Source organism: Rutilus rutilus (genome assembly GCF_951802725.1).
Source record: "Rutilus rutilus genome assembly, chromosome: 1".
NCBI lineage: Eukaryota > Metazoa > Chordata > Actinopteri > Cypriniformes > Leuciscidae > Rutilus > Rutilus rutilus.
The window spans coordinates 43,415,868-43,441,160 of NC_140209.1; the positions used below are offsets into that span (position 1 = coordinate 43,415,868).

Here is a 25,293-nt window from a genome sequence, read left to right on the forward strand (position 1 = left end):
ATAGGGGATAAGAATATTGCAAAGCAATACACTAGTGTCCTCTGCTGGCTCAAAGACACTGACTTTTTTTTTTTTTCTCTTTTTTTTTATGTTGGCACCTGCTTAATATGTTCTGAAATGAATAGTTTTGTAATTTAAAGCAGAGTAGCAACATCTAAAATTATTTAAATAAGCAGGTAATCTTTGGTTAAGCGTGTAGATTAAATGTATTTTATAATATGAAAGAAAAAGAAAAAATATAAACCGGGGTGTCCAAACTCAGTCCTGGGGGACCACTGTCCTGCAGAGTTTAGATTCAACTTGCATCAACACGCCTGCCTGGACGTTTCTAGTATTCATGGAGCAGGATTGGACACTCCTGATATATGGTGGCCTAGTTTGAAAAACAAAAAAACTAATTATGGTTAAGAATGCTTTAGATGCTCAGAAAGGTCTTCAGGTCAAGGTGTGTCTTTCATTGCTTATGTAACATTTTTAGCCAATGTAGGAGACTAGCACTGAAAAATTAGAGTAATGAGTAATAGACAGATGTAGTTGACTGCGCTAGACACACTAATTGCTTTCTTGCATCACGGAACTGACTGTCACATACAGATCACAACAGTGGCAACAGAACATGAAAAAATCTATGTCATTCCTCATCTGGCATCTTATGGTCAGTCTCAAATCAAGTATCATAACCATAATACAATCATAATATCGCTCTTTTCTGATAGATCTTGTATATGTTGGGGTGGGGGGGGGGGGGGGGGGGGTTGCTATCCAAAAAAAAAAAGCAAAAAGTTGATGTATTTCCTTTTGGTTGATGGCCTTTCTATTATCTCTGATCTCCTCAGCAAGGCTGGTAGATTGTGCACATTTTGCTTTGCAGCAACACTGAGATAAAGACTTTATTAGTAGTAGACTTGTTGTTGTTTACTAGATGATGTAACTTTTTTTCTTTCTCTTATAAAGCAATCAGGGATGTTTTTCCTTAATGCAGTGTAGTACATTATTTCAACTGTACCATAGGTATAAATAAGCCAATTAGAGGCTTCAGGGGATGGGGCTTTCGAGATTTTGCTTTTTCAATGCAATTTGATTTCCAACCACAAATCCTGTTTCTCAGCTACTGGAAACAAAAATAAAACCGTGTATTTCTACTGGCTGTTTTGATATTCCTTCAAGATTTTTAATAATTGGGCATCTAAATGTGAACGATTTTCCACTTCTAAGGAAGGAGTCTTTCAGTACATTAGACTAATTGAGTATGACAAACATTGTCTTTTCAATTGGTCCTGGTTAAAACCATACAATTTATGCTTTGCTTGAATAAAGTTATTTTTTTTCTTTCCACAAAATATGTTCCACCCTGACAGTACTCTCACAGCTGAGAATTGTTAAGATAAAACAACAGCTAGTCTTGAAGCACGAAACCCATGGGGGAAAGTTTTGGAAATTTGTAGGTTATTCATATGTTGGTTTAAAGGATTAGAAATCCTAATTTGGGTATTTAAGATTTTTCAACTTTAAATATTTGAAATGATAACGACCTTAAAAACAATCGCAACAGATTTAAAACCAATGCTTATTGTTTTCAGACAATGTGCAACACAACAAATATTACATTTAAACAGTACAAAGCACACAGTGAGGGTAATGAATATTTAAACATCTACTGAGCAGAACCAGAAAAATCTTAATCCCATCAAACATGCATTTTGCCTAACAAACAGTCTGCTATTAAATTGCGTAACTCCATGAGGTCAACAGGACACGGTTACAGAGATGAGGCGGGGAACGGAGCTACTTTCTCGCCCACTGATTGGTGGAAGCTTGTGGTATTTTCTACATCTGTACTCCTATAGGCCAATCTCAACGCCGTGTAACTTGGCCAGCCAATAGAATATGGTGAAAAACGCCGAGATCCCGCCCACTCATCACACTAACCAATAGGAACGCGACCATGAATGTCAAGGATTGGTTGAATTCATCTCGACTCCAGGAGGACAAGACTTCTACGTTCGAAAACAAACGCAGTACAGAAAAATTAATGTTAGAATAATTCCCGAATCGTTTCAATTCGGCTGCCTATTTTCTGGTTTATGATCATATACCCGCAGCAGAAACATCACAATCATGGAATATGGAGACAACAGGAGCAGATGGCTGCAGCACTCGTAACCAACAGGAAGAGCTAGCCTGTTAGCTTTCAGGCGATTTTCACTACGGACAAATCGACCAGAAATTTGAAGGAAAGCCCGTCAGGTAAAATACTCTGCTGTTTATTATGCTACATGGATATGCTCGCGCCACTTTTGGAAATCGTATATTATTCAAAGTGAAGAATATAGCATGTTTAAAGATTCAAATTGGACCGTGTGGGTCTGCTTATGTTGTCCAGTGAGCTAAATGGACCGCGGTGGTTTGGGTTGAAGTCCGTTACGTTAACTCGACTCCCCGACAGTGATATATGGCCCCTCGCGCCTGTGACCGTTAATAATCTCAGCATTTATGAATTGGCAAAATCAATGATCCCTTTACCTCCAGTGAGGTGTGTTGTTTAATAACTACTAATTGGCGCGATCAAAGGTGCTCGGTGACCGATGGGGGTGTAACCGTGAGACCACGCGACATATATTATTTACTATCATCTAATTTGATTTCCCATTTGTAACTGGTATATGTTTTTTTTCCATAATTGTTTCGCCACTGTCGGCTCGCGCTGAGATCTCTCTGAGCTGGTGTTAACACGCATATTCCCGGAGCTCTTTTTTTCACGCTCGCGACACGTACTACTCGAACTCGATTACAACTCTAGTGCTGAAGTGTTTTCAGACTGAATAACTGCGACGCCTGACCTGTCAGCGGAGAGAAGCTTTATACGTATAGTAATCTACAAGAGGAGGATATTTGCTTGCATGACAGTATCAACAAGGGTTACAGTATACAATAATGTATGTAAATAACGTGAAAAATTACAATTGAACACTAAATGGCATCTGTCATAAACAAGCTTGATCGAGGCCGCTAATTCAGCATTTGCCAACTAGAGTTTAGTTGAGGAAACAAGTATGGTATCGCTTTTGCTTTGCCAGACTTTGTGCTCTTCTGCTGTTTACACACCTTTGAACCTTTCGCTTTCAAATTGGTTGATTCTCTGAACTATTGTTTTAGTAATTGTCCTACCTAAGTGACACGACTCAGTTTTATATATTTGAATTTGTGTGTTTAATAAATTCATAATGCCACATATTCAACCAAGAAATGTATCAAGATTTCTTGTTCAACAAATTTTCAATTAGTGGTAACAATGAATTGATCTGTAATTTACTTAAAGGGGTGGTTGATTATGATTTCACTTTTTTTAACTTTAGTTAGTGTGTAATGTTGCTGTTTGAGCATAAACAATATCTGCAAAGTTACAAACCTCAAAGTTCAAAGCAAAGGGAGATATTTGCTTTTAAAGAAATCGTTTTTTAAGGACTACAACAAACGGCTGGTTGGGAGTCGGGACTACATGACATTCCTCCCGGGTTAGTGACATCACCAACCCTAAAATGTGCATAAACCCGCCCCCCGGGAACGTGATTTGTAGATTATCAAGACAGAATATGCTAATCAATGATTATGATTAATGATGCCCCCAGACCCCCCTAGAGGTACCGAGCTCCACCCACAAAAAATACTGTGGGAAACACAGTAGGTTATATGATGATCTACGAAAAATACTAATTTAATTATCTTACTGTTAAAATACATGATCGGGATTTTACCACCTCCGCCTCGTTTAGAGCCAGGAAAAACCCTGCTTTTGCTATACACATTATTACTGACAGCTTAAAGAAAAAGTCCCATGAGGACATGTGAACTATTGAGTGTCAAAGTAGTGAGGCTATTACTTTGATATGTGCTAAATGGATTATGCATATTTTAAATGTTATTGACCACAAAACACTGAGAAAAACTAGACTGTAAAACTGAATTTATCACAATCTAAATAAGTTGAGGAGACTTACATTTGTGGAAAAGCCTGAGAGAGTGCATTAATCATTTCTGTTTAAAAATCTGATCCAAATATGGAAAAACAAAGCTTTACAGAATAAAACAAAACATATAAAGTTCTGATATAAAATCATAAGTCAGATCTTCTTGCTTGCATATAAGCTCAAATTGTTTGAACTTGAACAGGTTGGTTTTACATAGAGCTTGAATTTGCACTGCTTGACTGCTGCTGTCATCAGGGCAGAACAAAAACACACACAAAAAAACAATTTCATTCAAATTGTGATGATAATATAATTTGTAATAAATAATTTCTTTAAAATAGAAATATTTTCACTAGTGGTTAACATTTGGACACCACTGTAAATTGATTTATTTTACTGTAAGACGAAGGGCCTTGTTTACACCTGGTATTAAAGGGATAGTTCACTTTGAAATTAATTTTTGATATGTTTTAGCTTACCTCAAGGGCATCCAAGATGTAGGTGTCTTTGTTTCCGCAGTAGTTTCAATTTTTATATTTTTAGGTCAAACCGTTCTTGTCTGTCAGTCATATAATGCATGTCGATGGTCACTGGCTCAAAACACAAGCACAGAGTCCAAATTAAAACAATTCCCCACGTCCAAATGAAACAATTCCCCATCATAAGTACACATTGATGGCCTAAGACACGAAACGAGCGGTTTGTGTGAGAAAACGAACAGTATTTATATCGTTGTTATCTCTTGAACACAGCACACGTCCAAATGATCTGACGGCGCGGGCGGGTATAGATATATACATAGATGTCGCCTTGGCTACTGCAGTTCATTGGAACGAAACCGTAGCCAAGCGACATCTAGTGTATATATCTATACCCGCCAGATGTATACACTAGATGTCGCCTTCGCTACTGCAGTTCATTGGAACGAAACCGTAGCCAAGCGACATCTAGTGTATATATCTATACCCGCCAGATGTATACACTAGATGTCGCCTTCGCTACTGCAGTTCATTGGAACGAAACCGTAGCCAAGGCGACATCTATGTATATATCTATACCCGCCCGCGCCGTCAGATCATTTGGACGTGTGCTGTGTTCAAGAGATAACAACGATATAAATACTGTTCGTTTTCTCACACAAACCGCTCGTTTCGTGTCTTAGGCCATCAATGTGTACTTATGATGGGGAATTGTTTCATTTTGGACGATGGGGAATTGTTTTAATTTGGACTCTGTGCTTGTGTTTTGAGCCAGTGACCATCGACATGCATTATATGACTGACAGACAAGAACGGTTTGACCTAAAAATATAAAAATTGAAACTACTGCGGAAACAAAGACACCTACATCTTGGATGCCCTTGAGGTAAGCTAAAACATATCAAAAATTAATTTCAAAGTGAACTATCCCTTTAAGATGCGGTTTGGTGGATCGGATTACAAGTAATGTTAGATGAGGGAGACGCATTCCCGTTTACAACTGGTGTTTTAATCCGTCTATTTTGTCCACTTTCAACCTCTTCTGTCCTGATTTCTTTGAGGGGAGGGTCTATGGGCGGGTAAATGTATGGGCTTTTTCCGATCTATCGATCTAATGGACGAAATAAGCTCGTACAATTTACATACGAACTCGACTGGAGATGACGGAAAAACATACGGAGAGCAGCAGCAGATTTCGTTTCTGCTCTGACAGTCAGTCGGCAGTCTTTTGTGGTTGTTCGAACACATTCAACAACATGAGCGTCTACACTACGAAAGCAATCTGGTTGAATGCGTTTTTTCGACTACCTCTGGAAATAGATGAAAGTGGACAAGCTCAAAACGTTTTCGACCCCGTTTACACCTGTATGTATGTAGCGTCGTCTACTTGTGATCCGATGGACCAAAATGCATCTTAATACCAGTTGTAAACAGGACCTCATTATGGTTGCTCCCTTTCTTTTCCATACGTTATGCTTGTGTTTAATAACCTGCAGCTGTTTGAATGTGTAACTCACCGGCTTCATTTTGTTCCAGCATGTTGATGGTGGGCTACCATGGAGGGATCTTATAGAATGAGTGTGAGAGAGCTTTGTGAGACAGATGATCTGGCCACGAGTCTGGTGCTGGATCCCTTACTGGGGTTCAGCACCCACAAGATGAACATAAGGTACTTATTCTGCTTGACTCTTTTGCGCTGCTGCTATATAAATATATAGGCCTTTACTTCGTATGAATGATCAATATGCTGCGTCCCAATTCGCATACTGTCCGTCCTAAATGGTATTCGAAATTAGAATTGGTGTGTCCCAAATCATAGTATGTTGAAATGAGTATTCCAAAGATACCCAGAAGTGCAGATTCATGCACGCTCTACGGCTAAAATTGCTCACAGCCCATTGTGTGTTGTACGGAGGATTCGATTAGAATCACAAACTTGAATAAAAAGCGTTAAAAAAACTACAAACATGTGCGAGACGAACGGTTAAGTAGAGGGGTTTAGATAAAGGTGTGTTTAGTCATTAATAATCAATATCTAACCTGAAGAAAAGATATTTATTCAGTGTTATCCACAGTATATTTCATATGTAACAGCATTCTGAACTTTTATAAAGATACGTTTGGTTATTAACTGAGGAGAGTTCTCCGCATGAAAGACCCACGCCTGGCAGATCAACATGCTACTACGTTTCTCTCTGATACGGTAGGACATTAAATTGAATTGAATGTGGAGGATTTTAACTATTACAAGATGATTGACGGTGCAGTTTTAACAGTGTCAGGATGTATTTAACTAAGCGACAGAGCAGTCCATTAAATGCGCAATTATGACGAAGTAGTGTGATCCAAATCGTGCCTACTAATCTGCTAAACGCTCAAAAGTGTCATTTTTCGTACATACTTTTAGGACATTGTGTAAGTTGGCAAATTGGGATGCAGCAATAGACTACTGTTCAAAAGTTTTTCAGGTTCATGGTTTTGTAAAAAGTCTTATTTGATAAAAAACAAACAAAAAAAAACAGTAAAACTATTGTGAAATATTATTACTATTTAAAATAACTGTTTTCTATTTGAATATATTTTAAAATGTAATTTATTCCTGTGATGCAAAACTGAATTTTCATCATCATTACTCCAGTCTTCAGTGTCACATGATCCGGCAGAAATCATTCTAATATGATGATTTGCTGCTCAAGAAACATTTCTTATTATTAATATTAGACTTTTGAGCTGTAGTTTATTTTCGATGCTTTCTTCCATTTGAAATTGTTTGATTTCTTTCGTTGTGTGAAGTCCTCCCCCTGAGATCCGGCGATGGGGCTACCTCAGAGAGACCCTTCTGCGGTTCAAACGCACACATGACTTCCAGGCCACCTTTGATGCTCTGTTGGATGGGGAATGGGTCAGTGGCTATTTCACTGGGCTGGGTTCACACCGACATGAGTTGTTAAAGCAGCATGTGAGTATAATATGTTATCCAAAATGTTTGAACTTTGACTTTTCCTCTTTTTGTACATGTTTTTGTGTTTACTTCAATGTGTTTGTCTTTGCTGGATCACTGGATCTCTCTGCATACATTAATGTGGACTGTACCTAAAAAAAAAGGTTGTGTTAGATTAACAAGGGCAGGGTAAAATGATTGATTTTTTTTCAGTTTAATTGCAATCTTTAGTTTCTTGTCTTGTATTTCAAAGTGTAAAAATTAATCATTTACTATACTATATGATTTGTTGAGTTTGGGGTCAGTTAGATTTATTTAAATTTTTTTAAAGAAAGAAAAAAAATGAATACCTTTTTACATACTCTCAAACTGTGAAAAAAAATCCTGTTGACCCCAAATGTGTGAATGATAGAGTAAACATACAGAATGAAATCCCAAATGATTCCGAAATTGAAATCAAATTGAGAACTTTCTTGGGAATCTACACTGTCTGATACTTTGCCCTAAGAAAGACAACAGAAATGTACCTACTACGCTCTACCATAATGTGTCTTTCTGAATTTGAATCTCCGAACGCTCCAGTAGTAAACGTTCCGAGTGTGGTGTCTTGTCTGTGAGGGCTTGGCTTTTGTAATGCAAGTCATTAAAATGTGGTCTGATTAAAGACCAGCACAGTGCATAGCAGTAGATCTATTCAAATTCTAGTAATTATTGAATATTGCTGTGCGCTTCAAAAACAATTTTTTTAATTAATCTCTTTTCTCTTTAGATGTATCGCTATATGACAGCATTTCTGTTGGACAACGGAGTGAACATTGAGCCGTGTACCCGCTATTCCTCTGAGACAAATGGAGCCAAAATCACATCCACCCGACACTGGTTAGCTCAGTTTATTTTATTTTTTTAAATCATAAACTATTTATAATGATTTAATAAATGATCAATTAATCATCATTTTCATGTTGATCACTGTAAAGCTGCTTTGAAACTATCTGCATTGTATAAAGCGCTATATAAATAAAAGTGACTTAAAATGTAATCATAACATTAGTCTACTTTTTAATTTTGTTGACCACCATATTTGAGGATATGATGATTTTGAATTCTCCAGGTTTGTGGGAGAGCGGGTGGAGGTACTGCAGGGCTGTATAGCTGAGCTGAGCCCTGAGGATAGTGCCGTGCTCAGAGCAGGAGTGAATGACTTCAGTGTCATGTACTCGACGCGCAAGAGATGTGCTCAGCTTTGGTTGGGGCCCGCTGCCTTCATTAATCATGGTGAGAGAGCCCGTATACTTACACTGATCAGTCATTTTTTTTCCAAATGTGGTCTTTTGTAAGGTACAGAATCTGATTGTGCTTCTTTTTCTTTTTTTTTTCTCTCTCTCTTTTTAATTGCTTGGGAAAAGACTGCAGACCTAACTGTAAGGTAAGATACTAAATTATTACTTTTGATTTTGTGGGGAATCTTTTGAATTGCTTTGTTTTTGAAAGACCCTGTACATGTGTTGTAGCGTAAATGTAAATTTTATACAATTAATTCGTTAAACTCCTTTAACACTCTAGATCTGTCACTATAGATCTGTGCATGCGGTCTTGCAATTGTTTTGCGTTGTGTACTTTGATCTTTACACCTTTAACCTTATTATTTATTATTCTCAGGTTAGGTAAAGTAAGTCGAGTCTGGCCTAAATTATAAGCATTTTAAAATAATTTATAATTTGGTCAGAAGACTTCTCCTGTGGTATTTTCTTATTAAAAGTCTTACAGCACCATAAATCGAAGATTCGGTAGGCAGTTTTTGTAATCAATTATTTAAATAATAAAGAAAAATGTAAAGGCAAATAAAACTTCATCATTAAAGTATAAAATACAATAATCACGTTTCGAATCAAAGGTGTAGTCAGCTCTGGGCTTCTTGTCTTCCGCTTGGGGTTTTTTGTCCTCAGCTCTGGGCTTCTAGGCGTTGGGGCAATATCCAAAGAGGCAATCAGCTCATCAGTCTTTTATACTCCAGTTGTTTACCACAGGTGTTAGGTTCTAATCTTCTTGATTGACATAAGTTGTGACTTTCCTAAAGTTTCCCAGTTCCTTCTCAAGGCCTCGCATGTGCAAGCTGTCCACTTCTTCATGTCCTTGAACTCCAGTAAACTCAACCAAGATGGCTGATTTCCTTTTAAGGTTCTAGGAGTATAACCACAGTCCTTTGTGTCCTTGAGCGCGCGCACACATAATCGCGGGTAGGCACACACACGTATACATAACGAACAATTACTGTAAATCTATGCCAATACAATATAATCCATTTTTTACAAACAGAATTGAATGCAATGCATTATATTCAATAAATTGGCTAAATATGTGGAACAAAAAGGCATCTACAATAAACAAGGAGGCAGGTAATTGCATTTTCTTTTATTATTATTTCTATTATTATAAAACACCCCCTTCATGCAATTATCCTGACTCATTATCCTTCATTCTCAGACATAGGTGTGGCACAAACTTTGTTCACTTCATCAAACTTAACCAATAACATGGACATTTGTTCATCATTCTTAAATTCATTAGTTTGTTACACATTCGTGTAATATTTCACCCAGTGTAGTTTTCTGGTTCCCATAACAAAGATAATAAATTATATTTCTTATGTAATTATATTATAATTATGTATGTATCATCAAGGGGCAAAACTTTGTGCTTTTGCTTGATTATTATGTAGATTAGGCCAATTTGGATCTCAAAAAGAATCCATTACTTCAAGCACCCTATAGGTCTTCCCAGTAGAACGTGCGGCTCAGACAAAGTTTGCAGAAGCCAAACCAGGGGATCCTGTGTGTGATGTGAGGGTTTTTTTTGTTCCAACTACAAGTTTAAACACACTATTCAGTTTGAACCAGTCTTGAAACTTCTACTACAGTGTTCAAACAAGGCAAAGTTCCTTTTCTATCATAGCTTGTAAATGTCCAGTTTCTAACCTCTCAGTCAAATATTTTCAAGCAACTAATTTTCTCATTCAAATATCTTACACTAAATTCAGTCATCATTTCTTGAGCTGAGCATTAACACATTCTCAGATATCGTCATTGTACCATGAAATATAACAAACTCTTTTTGTAGTAATTGTTGCATAAATATATCACAATATAAAATTCTTCCTCTGGTTCATTATGGTGACATGCCATACATTCATTATAATCAAAACAATCCAGTAATTAAACCTTTGTATCCAGAGTAATCCTTCTGATGTTTTCCTGAGTATATAAGTATATAAGTTCAAACATAAATTATATATCAACAAATCAATTTGTTCCTGTACATAAGGTTCCCATTGTCAAGTTTGTAAAACATAATCTCTCAAGCTTATAAATTTCCATCAATTTAATACTTTTATACTTTACATTAAATTTACAAATTCATCTTTTTAACATAGACAATTTTATTTCAAATATAAAAGGCTTAAATTTATGGAAATGTCATAGACAAAATTTTATTTCAAATATAAAAGGCTTACATTTATGGAAATGTTTAAGCTTGAGAGATTGTTTTACAAACTTGACTATGGGAACCTTATGTATAGGAACAAATTGATTTGTTGATATAATGTATAATTTAAGTTTGAACTTGTATAATTTTCTCAGAAACTCAGGAAAACATCAGAAGGATTACTCTGGATACAAAGGTTAAATTAATGGATTGTTTTGATTATAATGAATGTATTGCATGTAACCATAATGAACCATAATCACAAGAGTTTCTTCTTCAATTGCCATAGCATATGTTTTAATTTCCTTAATATATTTTTTATATTCAAAGTCTACTGAAGCCAATGAACTCTTTAATTCATAAAGACTTAACAATATTTTAAAAGCATAAACATTCTTTTCAGTAATGTCGGTGATCAGTGTCTGGTGGCATCTCATACATTTTAAATCCTCAAAAAATAACCCAGTGATTAAATCGTCTTGTCAGGAGTTCTCACCCTGAAGGTCTCCTGAGTTAAATCTAAAATCTCTTTTTATCCATTGATTTATATATATGTGTGTATGTATATGTGTGTGTATGTATGTTAAATATGATAATACAAATTATTTCTTCAATTACAGTAATATTTTTATTTTCTTAATTTAACATGTATTTATCAGTCATTCAAAAACCAATAAATCCTTTTACCCGTTTTAGCATAAGTACATTCGTTTTTTTTAGCATATCGAGCAATCACTTCATAATAGTCTTTTTAGTTCTATGTTGTTGTTTTTTAAATAAATCATTAAAATAATAAAGTAATAATATTTGCCTGGGTTTCCAAAGGGTTTCACTGTCCCCAGCTAAGGTCTCAGTGCTGGTGGATGCAGTGCTGTCGTTGCTTGCTATTGTAGTCTTATGTTCAAGTCTATCTTATGACTAAACAAGAAGCATAACTGTATAGGACTTCTTATGCCATTTCCGCCCCCTTCTTTCGAGGGGTTCCAGATTCAGTCAAGGCCATTAGGTGCTCTTGGTTCATAATGAGAGCTTGTTTGTCCTCCTTATCTGCTCTTGCTGTTCTCAAACACCTGCATGATAAGCCTGCATCCAGGCGTGTCATTCAGGTCCAATGTATTTCAAACATTACAATTTGTCTACTAGAACCTATTATTTATAGTGAGCTAATTTTCAATTATTCATTTAATTTAGTTTATGGTAACATACTAAATTAACTATAGTTTAGGTTGCTTTCTCCACTCTTCTACCAGTTTATTGATCATCCTTGTCCAGTTTCTCTCCCAATTTTTTCCAGTCTTTATAGTCCATATCCTCTCTATATCTTCTTTCTGCATATTAGAATATATTACTATTTAATATAATAGATACTGCAATATTTTCCATAATCCTAATCTATTTTATGTGTCTCTTTAAATATTATTGGCCTATAATTAAATTATTTATTTATTCCTCCTTTACGTCCCCCCACCGCATTGCCTTCCTTGTTATCTATCTTCCCCCTGGCCCTCCCTCTGCATTCTTTGACCATCTTGACTGCCTCCTCTCCTCCCTCCTACCCCTCCCTCACCCATTCATTCTCCTAGGTGACTTCAATCTCCATCTACATTGCTCCCACATTGCTTCTGCCCTTCTCCCCCTCACCAACTCATTTAACCTCTTGCTTCTCCCTTCGCCCTTACCCATACCTCTGGTAATACCCTCAACCTTATCTTCATCTCTGACTGTAAGGCAACATCATCCACTTTAACTGCCACCCCCCCCTCTGATCATCTCCTTCTTTCCCTCACCCTCTCCCTCCTCTCTGCTACTCTTGCTCCCTGTCCTCCGTCGTAATCTCTGTACTCTAGACACCAGTTCCCTGATCTCCCTTTCCTCTTCACTGCTTCCCTCCATCTCGGACTTCTCTTCCCTCCACCTAGACTTAGCTTCTGACACCCTTTCTAGTGCGCTATCCTCTTCCCTCAACTCCCTAGCCCCCTTATGTCCTTATTCTCCTTCACATAGGCCTTCTCAACCATGGCTCACTCTTTCCCTTAAATCAGATTGACGTTCATTGCGCCGGGGTGAGCGACTCCAAGCCTATAATTCCCTCCTTTCTAATTTCCTCTCTGCTTTGGAATTAGCCAAACATGACTACTTTCAAACTCTCATCACTGCCTTGGCACCCCTTCCCCGTCAGCTTTTCTTAACCCTAAATAAACTACTCCGTCCCCCTTCTTCACCCCAATCTTCAGTTCTCCCAATCCTCACTGCTAGTGATTTTTCTTCCACTATTTCACAAATAAAATCATTACTATTCACCTACACCTTCAGACTCTCCCTCAGTTTAGTCCCCATCCCCAGCTCCCCATTCTACCTCCATTTGCTTCTAATGCCCCCTTTACTGACTTCCCCCCACATCTTATTCTGAACTTTCCTCCATCATTTCAAAGGCCCACCCAACCTCTTCCCCTCTGTATCCCGTCCCTGCTTCCTTCCTAACCCCTCTACTCCCTCTTATCCTCCCCTATCTAGTCTCCCTTCTTAACTCCTCCCTGTCCACCGGTATCTGCCCTGCTGCTTTTAAATCAGCTATGATCATTCCTCTGTTAAAAAAAAAAAAAAAACCCACTCTTGACCCTGCCTGCCCTGCCAACTACCGCCCAATCTCTCTTCTTCCATATACTTCCAAAACTCCTTGAGCATCTAGTTCTCGTATGCCTATCACAATACATATCCGTCAACTCCCTCTACCCCCAATTCCAATCTGGTTTCCGTCCTTCCCTTTCCACGGAGACTGCTCTGCTCTGCTGTCCAGAATCATCTGGCCAACTCCTCTCATGCTGTCCTCTCTTCAATTCACAATCTCCTTGATCTCTCCTAAGCCTTTGACACAGTCGATCCCATTCTCCTCTCCACCCTTTCCAACCTCGGCATTTCTGGAACACCCCTTAGCTGGCTGCACTCATACCTATCTTCCCGCACCTCTGCTGTTGCTGTCAACAGCTTCACTTCTCCCCCCTCCCCTCTGACTGTTAGTGTTCCCCAGGTCCTTGGGCCCTTGTTATTCTCTCTGTACACCTCACCTCTTGAAGCTCTAATTTCTTCTTTTAATTTCCCCCACCATTTAATTTCCCCCACCATTTCTTTGCTGACGACACCCAGATTTTCCTTCCCTTCCCTTCCATCACCCCTGACCTCTCTGCCCATATAACTGCTTGTTTGACTGCAATCCAATCTTGGATGGCTCGCCAATAACTCCTTATCAACCCATCAAGAACCGAAATCCTTTTTTTCCCCTCCCACCCCCACCATTTCATTCCCTCCCCTGTCCCTCATTCCGGTTAACTCTGCTCGCAACCTCTGCGTCATCTTTGGCGCCGCCCTTTCCCTTGCTGATCATATCTCGGCCACTACACGCACCTGTCTATTCCACCTACTCAGCATCCGCAAAATACGCCCCTCCATCTCTTTCTCTGCCACTAAACTCCTGGTTCATGCCCTCATCTTCACCCACCTTAATTACTGCAACTCACTCCTTGGCCTTCCCTCCTACGCCTTCACACCACTACAGCAAATTACACCTCTGCCCGTATTATATTCAACATCCCCCAGTCCTCCCATACCTCCCCTCTTCTTCACCAGCTACCCTGGCTCCCTGTTTACTATCACTGCTTATTTAAATTCCTTTCCCTAGTCTACAAATTCCTCCGTGGTCTTGCCTCACCCTATCTGGCTGCACTTATCACCTACTATGTTCCCTCCCGTCCCTTACGCTCTCAATCTCTGCTGTCCGTCTCGGTCCCACCCTCGCCCTGTGCCCAATCCCGTTTCCGTTCCTTCTCCCTCCTGGCTCCCCTTCATTGGAATAAACTCCCACTCCATATAAAACAGTCCCCTATACTATGCAGTTTTCACTCCTCCCTTAAAACTCATCTTTTCACCCTATCCCACCCCCTGCGTATCCTTGCCCCTAACCCCCGTTCAGGACTCTGCTTGCTTGCCCAACCCTGCTATAGCCTCTGTTCTCACTGTAGCACCACCCTACTTACTCACCCTTGCCCAATAAACGTACCTTCTTCCTTCAGCCTTTTCTTTTCAATATACCGCTTAGTTTTAAAATTGTTCAGTGCCTTGGTTAACGGCACTAAATAAATATAAATAAATAACTAACCCATGTTTTTCTATATCATTTTTTTTATTTCTCACTCTTACTACAAGTAAGAGGTAATAGCCTCCTATCCATTATTTTATCTTATATTACCATTATCTCTTGGTTAATTTTCCTTCTAGCCAGTGCTAGCATATTCTTCACATTAATTAATAGTTTTCACAATATTAGTTCCATTATCACCAAATAAGTCTCCTAATCTTACCTGTATTATGACTTTTAGGATGTGCTTGTGTTCCATTTTCTAAATTACATTCTTACACTATTATACATTTTTATTTATTCTTCTTCTTAAACTTTGCTAAGTCTGACTACTGTTGCTAGTGTTTACATTCTCTTTCCCTTTTCCCAAAATATTCCAGCTCTATCCAAATGTGTATATATACTTTTCCCTCTTTTGCTCAATCTTAAACTATTATTTAACTTTATATTAAAATAAAGTTTACCTGACTTATGCCTATATTTACATTTTCCTTAGCTGTTTATTAACAGTAACATCACATTTTCCTTTTCTAGGAGTCTTCTACTGTAATTTTATTACATGTACACATTTTTTCACCGTATTGCTGCTAGACCTACCACAGTCTTTAAATTTAAACCGTTTTGTTCGATCTCTAGAAAGGAGCCTCATTCCAGTTCTAGAACCGTTGTCTGCCTGAAAGGCTCATTTTCCTTTCAATACATGAGAATCTCCTCATGTATAAGCTTAAATATTTACATTGCTGGGCTTTCCCTGTCATAAACCAAGCGTCCTTCACTAACAGGTCTTATCTTTAGCCCGTCTCTGCCTGTCACTCTCTGAGGCTGGCCATATGAGTCTTTTGTCTTTCCTTTTTTATGGCTTTCTCAATCTCTACGACTCTCTCGCTTGTAAAGTTATCAGTTCTATGCGCGTTCAACCCTTTCTGGGGCTGTCTATAAATAATCTCTCTAGATTATAATTTTTTTGGGTCTTACAGGTTGCCTTTTAGTTAGTGATTTACTAGCTTTCAAAGTTCTTCTAAGACTCAAGCGTATGAGTGTGGAAGCAAATGGGCAAGCATTGCTTGATCATCCATGGCCAGGGGTCGATGGATCAATGCCCCTTGGGCGCCATGTTTTGCGGTGTGTACTTTGATCTTAACACCTTTAACCTTATTATTTATTATTCTCAGGTTAGGTTAAGTTAAGTAAGTCGAGTCTGGCCTAAATTATAAGCATTTTAAAATCACTTATAATTTTGTCAGAAGACTTCTTTGTGGTATGTTCTTATTAAAAGTCTTACAACACCATAAATCAAAGTTTTGGTAGTTTCACATCTTTTGCTGTGTTGATGTAATAAAATAAGACTACGCGCAGCAAAGTAGCAGTGGAAAAAACCTCACTGAGTTTGAGTGAGCGCCAAAATACGCACAGGGACAGTGAGGGTCAGCTTTCCGCGTCAGAAACGCATGTCAAAACGAAAATATCAGGCTTTTTCAAAGCCAGCACGAGAGAGATAGAAAACAACAGAGACGTGACACTGGCTCAGATTCTGTGTAAAGAACAATTCTTTGTGACTGTGTAGTTCTCAAGCTGGAAAAGCAATTCAGTTCCTACGTTAAGTGAATCTTAGTTCCCAGGACATCCACAAGATGGATGAAAATGCTGATGCTTTAAAAGGAGGGCAGATGTGACAACATGACAAAATAAAACACGTTTATTTTTTTGTGGCACTTAAAAAAATAGTTTTGCCTTATTGACCTTATTTCCTTTATAGGAACCAATGGCTTTATTATTATTATTATTTTTTTTTTTTTTTGGTCTGAAGCCCTGCACGAAGGGCACTCAAGATATGTTCTGAAAATTGATCTGATGAATGCATGTTTTTAAATTGTACACAAGTTAATCGCCATTCTAAACTGAGCTGCTACATTGTAACAAACACACACACAGACAGTAGCTCGCACATCATGTGCAGATTGTGCGCACTGAAACATTCAGTAGCGCAGACATTTTTTTTGTCAACAATTTTCTGTGATTTATCACCTAACCTAAAAAGTTCTAGCATAAATTTCTTAGTAACCAAAACCCACAGCCTCACTATTATTAGAGAGATGCTGCCCGGTACAATTAATTCACATGCAATCACTCTTTCACTAATGCATTCATATAAATGTAATTTGTACTGTGCTACCTTATCTGTATCTGATTTAGAACGAGCAGAAATCTGTGAGAAATATAACGACCCAAAGACAAAGACGACGGCTATCGGAGCTGCTGCTGCTGCTCTCTGTATGTGTTTCCATTGCCTCCGGTCGCGTTCATGTTTATATTGCGTAAGCTTATTTCGTCCATTCAGATATTAATATCGGATAAAGACCATACATCTCATAAATCCCGAGAATTGATTAAAATCAAGCCTTAGTGTTGACCTAAAATATTATATACACACACACAAAACTGACAGATAATTTTAAACGTGGTCCATCATTTTGATAAAATTAAAACATGAGCTAGGTGTAAATTTTGTTTTTGTTTTTTTATCTATCTAATTTGTATGTGGTATTTATATTTAATTAATGACTTATTTATAATTTGTTTAATCATTATTAATTTGTTTTGTGTTTTGTCAAAAGTCTGGGTCATTGTAGTCCTAAATCTAGACAACAACTTATACATAGACATTTATAGGAAAAAATACACAACTGTTCAAAAGTTTGGGGGCAGTAAGATTTTAATACTTTTATTTAGCAAGGACGCATTCAATTAATAATAAGTGACTGTAGAGGCATTTATAATGTTACAGAATATTTCTAATATTTCAAATAAATACTGTTCTTTTGAAATTTATATTTATAAAATAATCCTGAAAATAATCTATCGCAGTTTCCATAGAACCCCCCCCCCCCTCCCTCCCTCTTTCCTGGCATATGACTAAATAGATTATAGTCAAACCGTTCATACTGAAAAGTAATTTGCTCATAATGTTTGTTTCTGTTCCTCCTTTTAGTTTGTCCCGGGAGATAAGAATGGAGCCTGTGTAAAAGTGGTGCGGCCCATCTCTCCAGGGGAAGAGATAACCTGTTACTATGGGGACAGCTTTTTTGGGGAGAATAATGAAATGTGTGAATGTTGCACATGTGAGAGGTGAGAGTAAATCTGTTAATACTGCTTTATGGCCATCTTCTGTTCTATTCTAATAGAAATTAGAATAATTCTGCCATTCTAATATATTGATATTATAGTGATGTTAGATCTATGATGCATAATTATCTCAATGGACACGTGTAATTATTCTGAGCTGTATTAGTTTTTTAATGTCAATTAGGTTTCTAATGACACAAATCGATTTAAAGCCTTTTAAATATGCTTTTATTACAAGATAAATGAACTAATGATGCCAATCTATGCAGGAGAGGAGAGGGATTGTTTAAGAAGAGAGACCAATTTCCAGATGTGGCTTGCTCCAGGGATCCTTCAGGACAGAAATATGAGTTCAGAGAGACCGATCTAAGGCTGAACAGGAATAGAGGAAATGGCACTCCAAAGCCATTCCTCACTGTATCAAACTCGGGTATGCTTGTTATACCATTCATATTTTCTTTTCCTATATTACTTGTGTCCCAGAGTAAAATCTATGTGTTTTGATTCTAAAATCGCAAAGGATATAATTAAGCATCCCATGCAATTGCCTAATAATTTGGTGAAGAAGCTAGTATTGTCAACTAATCTCACTATTATCAACCATTTAACTCTGGCTGTCTGTTCTTCTCATCTCATTCTTTGTCAGTCTTGCCAATGAGGAATACATTTTCCCAAAGGACGAAGAGAAACGCCCTTGTTTTGAGCAAGATGAGAAAGACTGATAGGCGGAAGAGGGTGGAGCATTGCAAACAGGTGGAAAAGAGAACACAAAACCTCTTATCTTTTCCTAACCTCAAGCTAAAGGAGCTGAGAATCTGCCTCCATCATCACAGCACAAATTTCCTATTAAGCTGTAAGGACCCCTTGAGCAAAGAAAGGGCCCTGCTCTACCTAATTGAGAAAGAGCGACCAAAACCAGAGAGGATCACAAAGAACAGCAAATCTGTCTCTCCAATACCCAGCAGGGCTAACATAAATGGACCAGAGGAGAGAAAGGGTGAGGATGGAGAAGTGTTAAATGGAGACCCTGTCATTAGATTTAAACCCTTCACTCTTGGATGTGTTTCCAGTGTACCTGAAAGAAACAGTATGAAGGCCAAGGGACGTAATATTGATGCATCTTCTGTCAGAATTGTCCACCAGGGCATTTCCTCAAGGACCAGGAATATTCTTCGTAGTCGTTGGAGCAGTCTCCGAGCAAGGACTGGATCTAAACTCTCCAGATTCAACAAAAGGAGGACCAGACTGATCAAATCGAACTCTAAAATCTCTACAGACCGAAATGAATGCTCTGACTCGCAGACAAAAGATGGGAAGCAGCAAAAAGGAAGTGAGGTTGAGTCCAAGGAGATCACTAATCCTGTTTTAATCTCTCCAGGTAAACCATGTACTGATAAAAATGTATATCTTGATGGAGATGCTGGAGCTAACAGTGACAAATCATCACAAACAGAGAGCATGGTGATCAGAGAGGCGCAGCAGAGAGTCTTTAGGGATCGCCTCAGGGAAGTGGCTGGCGATGGTAGACACATCAGTGGTTCCATTACTTCTAGGAAAGGTGATGTTAGTTATTGTGTAGCTTCAGAGACCTCAGGGGATAACAAGCAAAACCACAGGCAGTCTGTATCTAGCGCTGTAAGCATTACACCCTCCTTGTCTTCACCATCTGTTAACAGTCCTATCTCTTTCCTCTCAGGGTTAAATCGTTACCTCAAAGTAAGTCTGGTCAGGGTGGCTATCCCAGGTAAACCAGAGGTTGAAAGTACAGGTCAGAGGGAGTCAGACAGTAGAAGAGACAAGGATACAGCAGCAGCATCAGTACAGCAGAGCACAAAGTTAAATGGAAGCAAAGAAAGCAATAGACAAGGTAAGAAAGGTGTGAAGGAGTTGTATTTCAGACCAGTAAATATGGAGAGTGCAGATAAGTTCCTAAAAGTAACATGTGATTTAGAGATAGGCAAAACACAACCTGTTGTGAAAGAACTTGTGGATATGTATGTTAAGGATAGCCACAGTGAGCATGAAAAGGAAGGTAAGCAAGATAATAATGTTGTAACGGTTGCATCTGTTGAGGTCACAATTCCAAAAAAATCTGAAGATTCTATAAAGAAAAGGAAAGGAGTAGACAAAGATAAGAAACAAACAAATGTTGAGGGTATACCTGAGGTGCAAGATAGAGAAATAGTCAATAAGCTGGGAGATGGAAATCACTTGAAAAAGAAAGTGTTAACAGTCCATTTTGGGAGCAGGACTGTTGTTGTTAAAGAGGCAAAGGTACTGCTGATGGATATTAAAAAGAGTTTGAGTGGGAAGTTTAATCAACAAGATAAATATGCTGATGACCACCAACTTCCATCCAGTTACAGTGGGAACAGAGAAGTTGATAATATAAAGACACTATCACTTGCTGACAATAACGAGACAAAGGACAAGCATGATGCACTTAACAGAAATGAGCACTCTATTCAGGGACTCACTGCAGCTGATCAGCCAAATAGACATCAAGATACTCAAGTGAGACAGTCAGAAAACACTTTGATTTCCCCAGAGCCTCCATCCATGTGCATGGTTTGTCTGGATCATAGTTCTCAGAGCAGTATTCCCCTAAAGAAACGAGCATTTCGAGAATCGCTTGATACAGACCCAGAACAAGATGTTAATGTACCTGCAAAACGGTCTACAAATGTCAATAAGGACACAGAACTCAACTCGGACAATCTGTTACCTAAGCCAAGTGAAAGCAGCAGTGTGGAGACAACATTGCTGAAATGTTCATTACTAGAATCAAGTCTAACTCCTAAAGGCAATGTTGGCGTTGGGTCCAAAAAGCGTGGCTCATCTAAGCTGAAACAATGCTGTAAAGTTCTTCAGAGTGCTCAGCATGGACCAGTGAGAAACAATGTCAGAGTTTGTGAATACAAGGATAGCACAAATAATGTACCTGTTTGTGAGAGGACAATCAATGACCTTAAGAGTGAAAAATCCAACATTAAAGAAAAAATTGTTAAATGCAACATGAGAGAGGAGAACCAAGCGAAAAGTGTGGAAGGAGTGGAAGAAAGAACTAAAGGACCAGAGGGCTGTGAGGTTATGGATAATATAGAAGATGCCATCAGAGATGAGTTGTCTACCTCAAATGTTTTGGATAAGACCGAAGAAGACCCGAGGCTAAATGTCAGAATCCGCCTTAAGAGGAAAAGGGGAAAGGAGTGGGAAATGGATAGTACGGATGAAGCCGAAAGTGTTGCGGACAAATCAAGCCCACAGCAATGCTTGGCTTTAGTTGACCCTTTTAGGGCCATTTTGGATTCTGTCTCAATTTTAAATGCAGAAATGGAGAGGATTCGGGGTCATGGGGAGGCTGATAAAGGCATAGGTTTGGAGAAAGCCACCAAAGCAGTCCAAGACGTGCTAGAGCATTGCAGAAAAGAATGTGCAACTAAACCATGTAAAAGACAGCAAAAAGTATCAAAAGTTTGCATCAACAAGAAAAACAGCAAACGCACACCAAAAGAAATAGTTCAAGACAGTACTGAGGTTATCAATGCACAACTCCAACAAAACTCATCTGGTCCAAAAATTGAAACGGACATTGATGACATTAAACCTTTACCTTTGATTAGATTGTGCAGGAGAGCTGAAGGCAAGTGGGAGGTGGAGTGGAAAGAAGCTCAAAATGAAGATGGGAGCATTGATACTGTGTACAGGGAGCCAAATAAGTTAACATCTGTCTCTCCTACAGCAGCAATACTGGAACAGATGCCTCTTGGCAAAGTTAAAGAGGAAAACCTGTCTCCGTGCCAGCAAATAATGGCAGTGCATAGTTGTACCAAGGGGACTGAGACCTTCAAAGATCCAGTGAGTTTTGAAACTTCACCTCTACCATTATCCCTTTCACCTTTATCGCTTTACTCTCCCTGTTATGATGGGCTGACAGGAGTTAGTAATGTCAGTGGGAGTATTGAAGCAAAAGAGGATACAAGAGGGCATGTGTCAGACAATTCCAATATTCTTAAGACTGGAGTTATTAGGACTGAGAATAAAGGAAGGAATGACATGTGCTTGAGTCACAATTTGTTTCAGATTAATAAAAGTCTGTCAAAACTCCAGGCTCTGAGCCAGTCACAGATATGTGAGAAAAGTCTTCCCACTAATACCAGTGTAACATCCTCTCAGAATCAGTCTCCTCCCATCTCTCCCTTTTCCACAGAGTGCAGCTTTAGTAACTATTCAGAGGATGTGCTTGACTTTCCATGTTTAAATCTCGAAAGCTACGATCAGATGCCTGCACAAAACAGCTTGGCGAGCTCTTTGATAGATTACTGTCCTGGGGAACCACATAACACAGGATCCTTCAGCAGCCCCTTCTCCCAAAGTCCCACTGATGCATGGAATCCAGAGACCCCTTACCTAGGATCCCCAAGCCCAGTGAGTAACTTTAGTAGTGGTGAAGATCTAAGCTTCCCGGATCTTGTCTTTGCTCAATCTGACACATCGTCATCTATTTGTGCGCCTCAACTACTCTTCAAAGATAAGTTATGTAATACAGCCACAAGTTCTGCTCCTCTTCAAGACCCTGAGAAAGATCTGTACTTGTCTGATGGCGAGTTGTCAAAAAGTCCCATAGATCTCCTGGTGCAGGATGATTCAGCAACACCATATCTCCCCAAAGACCTGACAATGTTTAACAATGCATCTACAAGTGCTAAACAGCCTGTACACCCAACTGTGCGCTTGCATCCTCAGGATAAAAAGTTAAACTTTCTTGAATCCCTTGTGAACACAAAGTCTTCTCAGTCAGGCCTTGCTAAAAGTGATGCTAAAGACAAAACTCATGGACCTCTCAATTTGCAAAGCTCTAATACTAAATCTGAATCTGTAATTTCAAACCAGTCGACGCAAAGCCTACACGGTGCTGGAACTCAGAGTAACCTTGTTACACCCTTCCATTCCCTTCACGTAGGAAATAAGTCAACCTCACTTGCAGATTATTCAAGTGCGTTCAGCTCTGGTAATGCACATTTTCGTAGCAATGACAAGAAGCTTCCTTTTTTTCCAAACACCAAGAATGTCTCGAAAACCGAGGTAGGCCAAAATGCTTGTCAAATATCCATGGCTGCAGGCAGCTCAAAATCTCACAACAACCTGGAAAGCATCTTTGCTTGGCCTGGTCCATCAAGTTCTCACAGTGGGAAAGATTCTGCAGCTAGATGGCCTAATGCTGGGTTCTCAAGACTTCCTGAAAATCTGCAAAAAAGCCCAAAGAACATTCTTTCCAAACAGTATCCTGCAAATCCCAGTCAGCAAGGTGATCACATTCACCCTGTTTATTTCGTCAGCTCTAGCAAAACCACAACAAATGCTTTTAAGAACATTGCAGGTATGAAGCCTCAGATATCAAGAAATGATAAAGATCCATCCCTGCCCTCCACGTATTTATTTTCCTCATCTCAAAGTTCTCAATGTTACAGTACAACACAAAGCAAACTCTCAAAATTAGAGAAACCCCATGCTGTTGTGGCTCCCACTCAAAACACTCAACTTTCTGGAGTGTCTTCTATTCAGCCCAATAAGAATCAGATGTGTCCAAACGTTTCTCACTGTGATTCTTCTGATTTCAACTTCAGCTCCTCTCTTTCACCTCCTGTATCGCAGCACAGCAGTCCTCATCTGGGACGCAGAGAATCCTCAATCCATGAGGTCCCATTGACTAAAACTCAGTCAACCACCTTTGAACACATTCAGCCTCCTCACCAGTCATACGTAGTGAACTTCACCGGAGATCATTCTGTGACTCTGGGGTACAGTGGCGATGGTGAAAACTTCAACTACACTGGTTCCGGACCTGCAAATTACACTTATCATTGTCTTATGGAGCCTTCAGGAACACAAGGAAAGCTGGTTGTGGAAGCGTGTGATCCCTCAAACTTCACACCTTCTCCCTCTGTGAGTAGGTCTAAAGTCCACGGAGACCAAATTGGAAAGGTTCAGCAGCATCAGGGGCAGCCTGGAACTCACCCATATAATTCTCTACACTTCTCCACCTCCCACTCGCAAAGCACCGCCATAACGGATCGCAAGCCCAAGAGACTGAGGCTTGTGGTGACCGACGGTACAGTGGATCTGGACCTACAATATACTGATTAATGACATCCTTTTGTTGGTGATATGCTAAGAAGTTATTTATTTAAAACTTCAATGTAATAAGGTGTTCTTTTTGTTTTCATTAAACTTATATGGATTTATGTAAATTGTCCTGTTCTTAGCATCGAAACAGACTTTTTTCTTGAAATATTTAAAGACATATTTTTATTAGCACACTTGCTTAATTATTTGTATGCTACATTTAATGAAGTTTGTTTAGTACATTATTATAGAAGATAATATTTTCATGCTAGTGGTTACTGTTCGTACAAAAACAAAGGAAAATAGATATTCTGTTGATCCTGTAGTACACAAGACTTGCCACATGATGGGGATGCAGTTCTCCACCATGTGGACATTTTCTCTATTTCCTCTTAGCCTTTTCAGTTCAGAGTTGGCAATCTAGATTGCTTTTTGTTAAAAGAACATGTCCTATCAAATGTGAGGAAAAATAAGCGTGTCTGTCAACTTGCATGGTTTAGTGGGTTTGCACATGAAGGACCAGAGCAAAGGTCATGTGCTTTCAATTTTGGATTGTTTCAATGCCCATTTGACAAGTTGAATAGGAGTGTGCAGTCAATGGTGCTCATATGACAAGCATATACTTGGAGCAGCTCTCAGGTGTCCTGTATTTGGATTCCTGCATGTCATGGAAGAGAAGCTTTTACATTAAATGCTTACAAATCACACACATTTCTGGATCTTGCCATCTGTGATGTAATGACATGTAATGTGGAAAAGATGGGTTGCTATTCAAATAAATGTATTTGAATAGCATCCCATCTTTTCCACACAGATCACATACACTTTTCAAGCACAAATGTGTTTTGACGTTTGATGCTTTTTTTCCTCTAACTCTAAACATTTGTCTATATCAGCTTCATGGGTTTTTGTATCATATTGGGTATTGCTTTGGTACATTGGGCAAATGCATAATTTAATAGCTACCACTTGTATTACTCTAGAGAGATGTTTAGTGTCCTTCGGAGCTGATCCTTAATCAGACTCACTTAACACTTGATA

General features: G+C 38.8%; 1 protein-coding gene across 1 annotated transcript; it reads left to right on the top strand.

Annotated features, from left to right (window-relative positions):
- Positions 1-1,954: 1,954 nt before the first annotated feature.
- On the top strand, positions 1,955-24,952 carry kmt5c (lysine methyltransferase 5C). The gene is made up of 9 exons (XM_084429118.1): positions 1,955-2,247; positions 5,984-6,116; positions 7,241-7,406; positions 8,158-8,267; positions 8,500-8,663; positions 8,795-8,814; positions 17,993-18,129; positions 18,396-18,556; positions 18,773-24,952. The coding sequence occupies exons 2-9, from the start codon at positions 6,004-6,006 to the stop codon at positions 24,271-24,273; spliced, it is 6,372 nt and encodes a 2,123-aa protein (XP_084285244.1). The 5' UTR covers positions 1,955-2,247; positions 5,984-6,003; the 3' UTR covers positions 24,274-24,952.
- Positions 24,953-25,293: the final 341 nt, after the last annotated feature.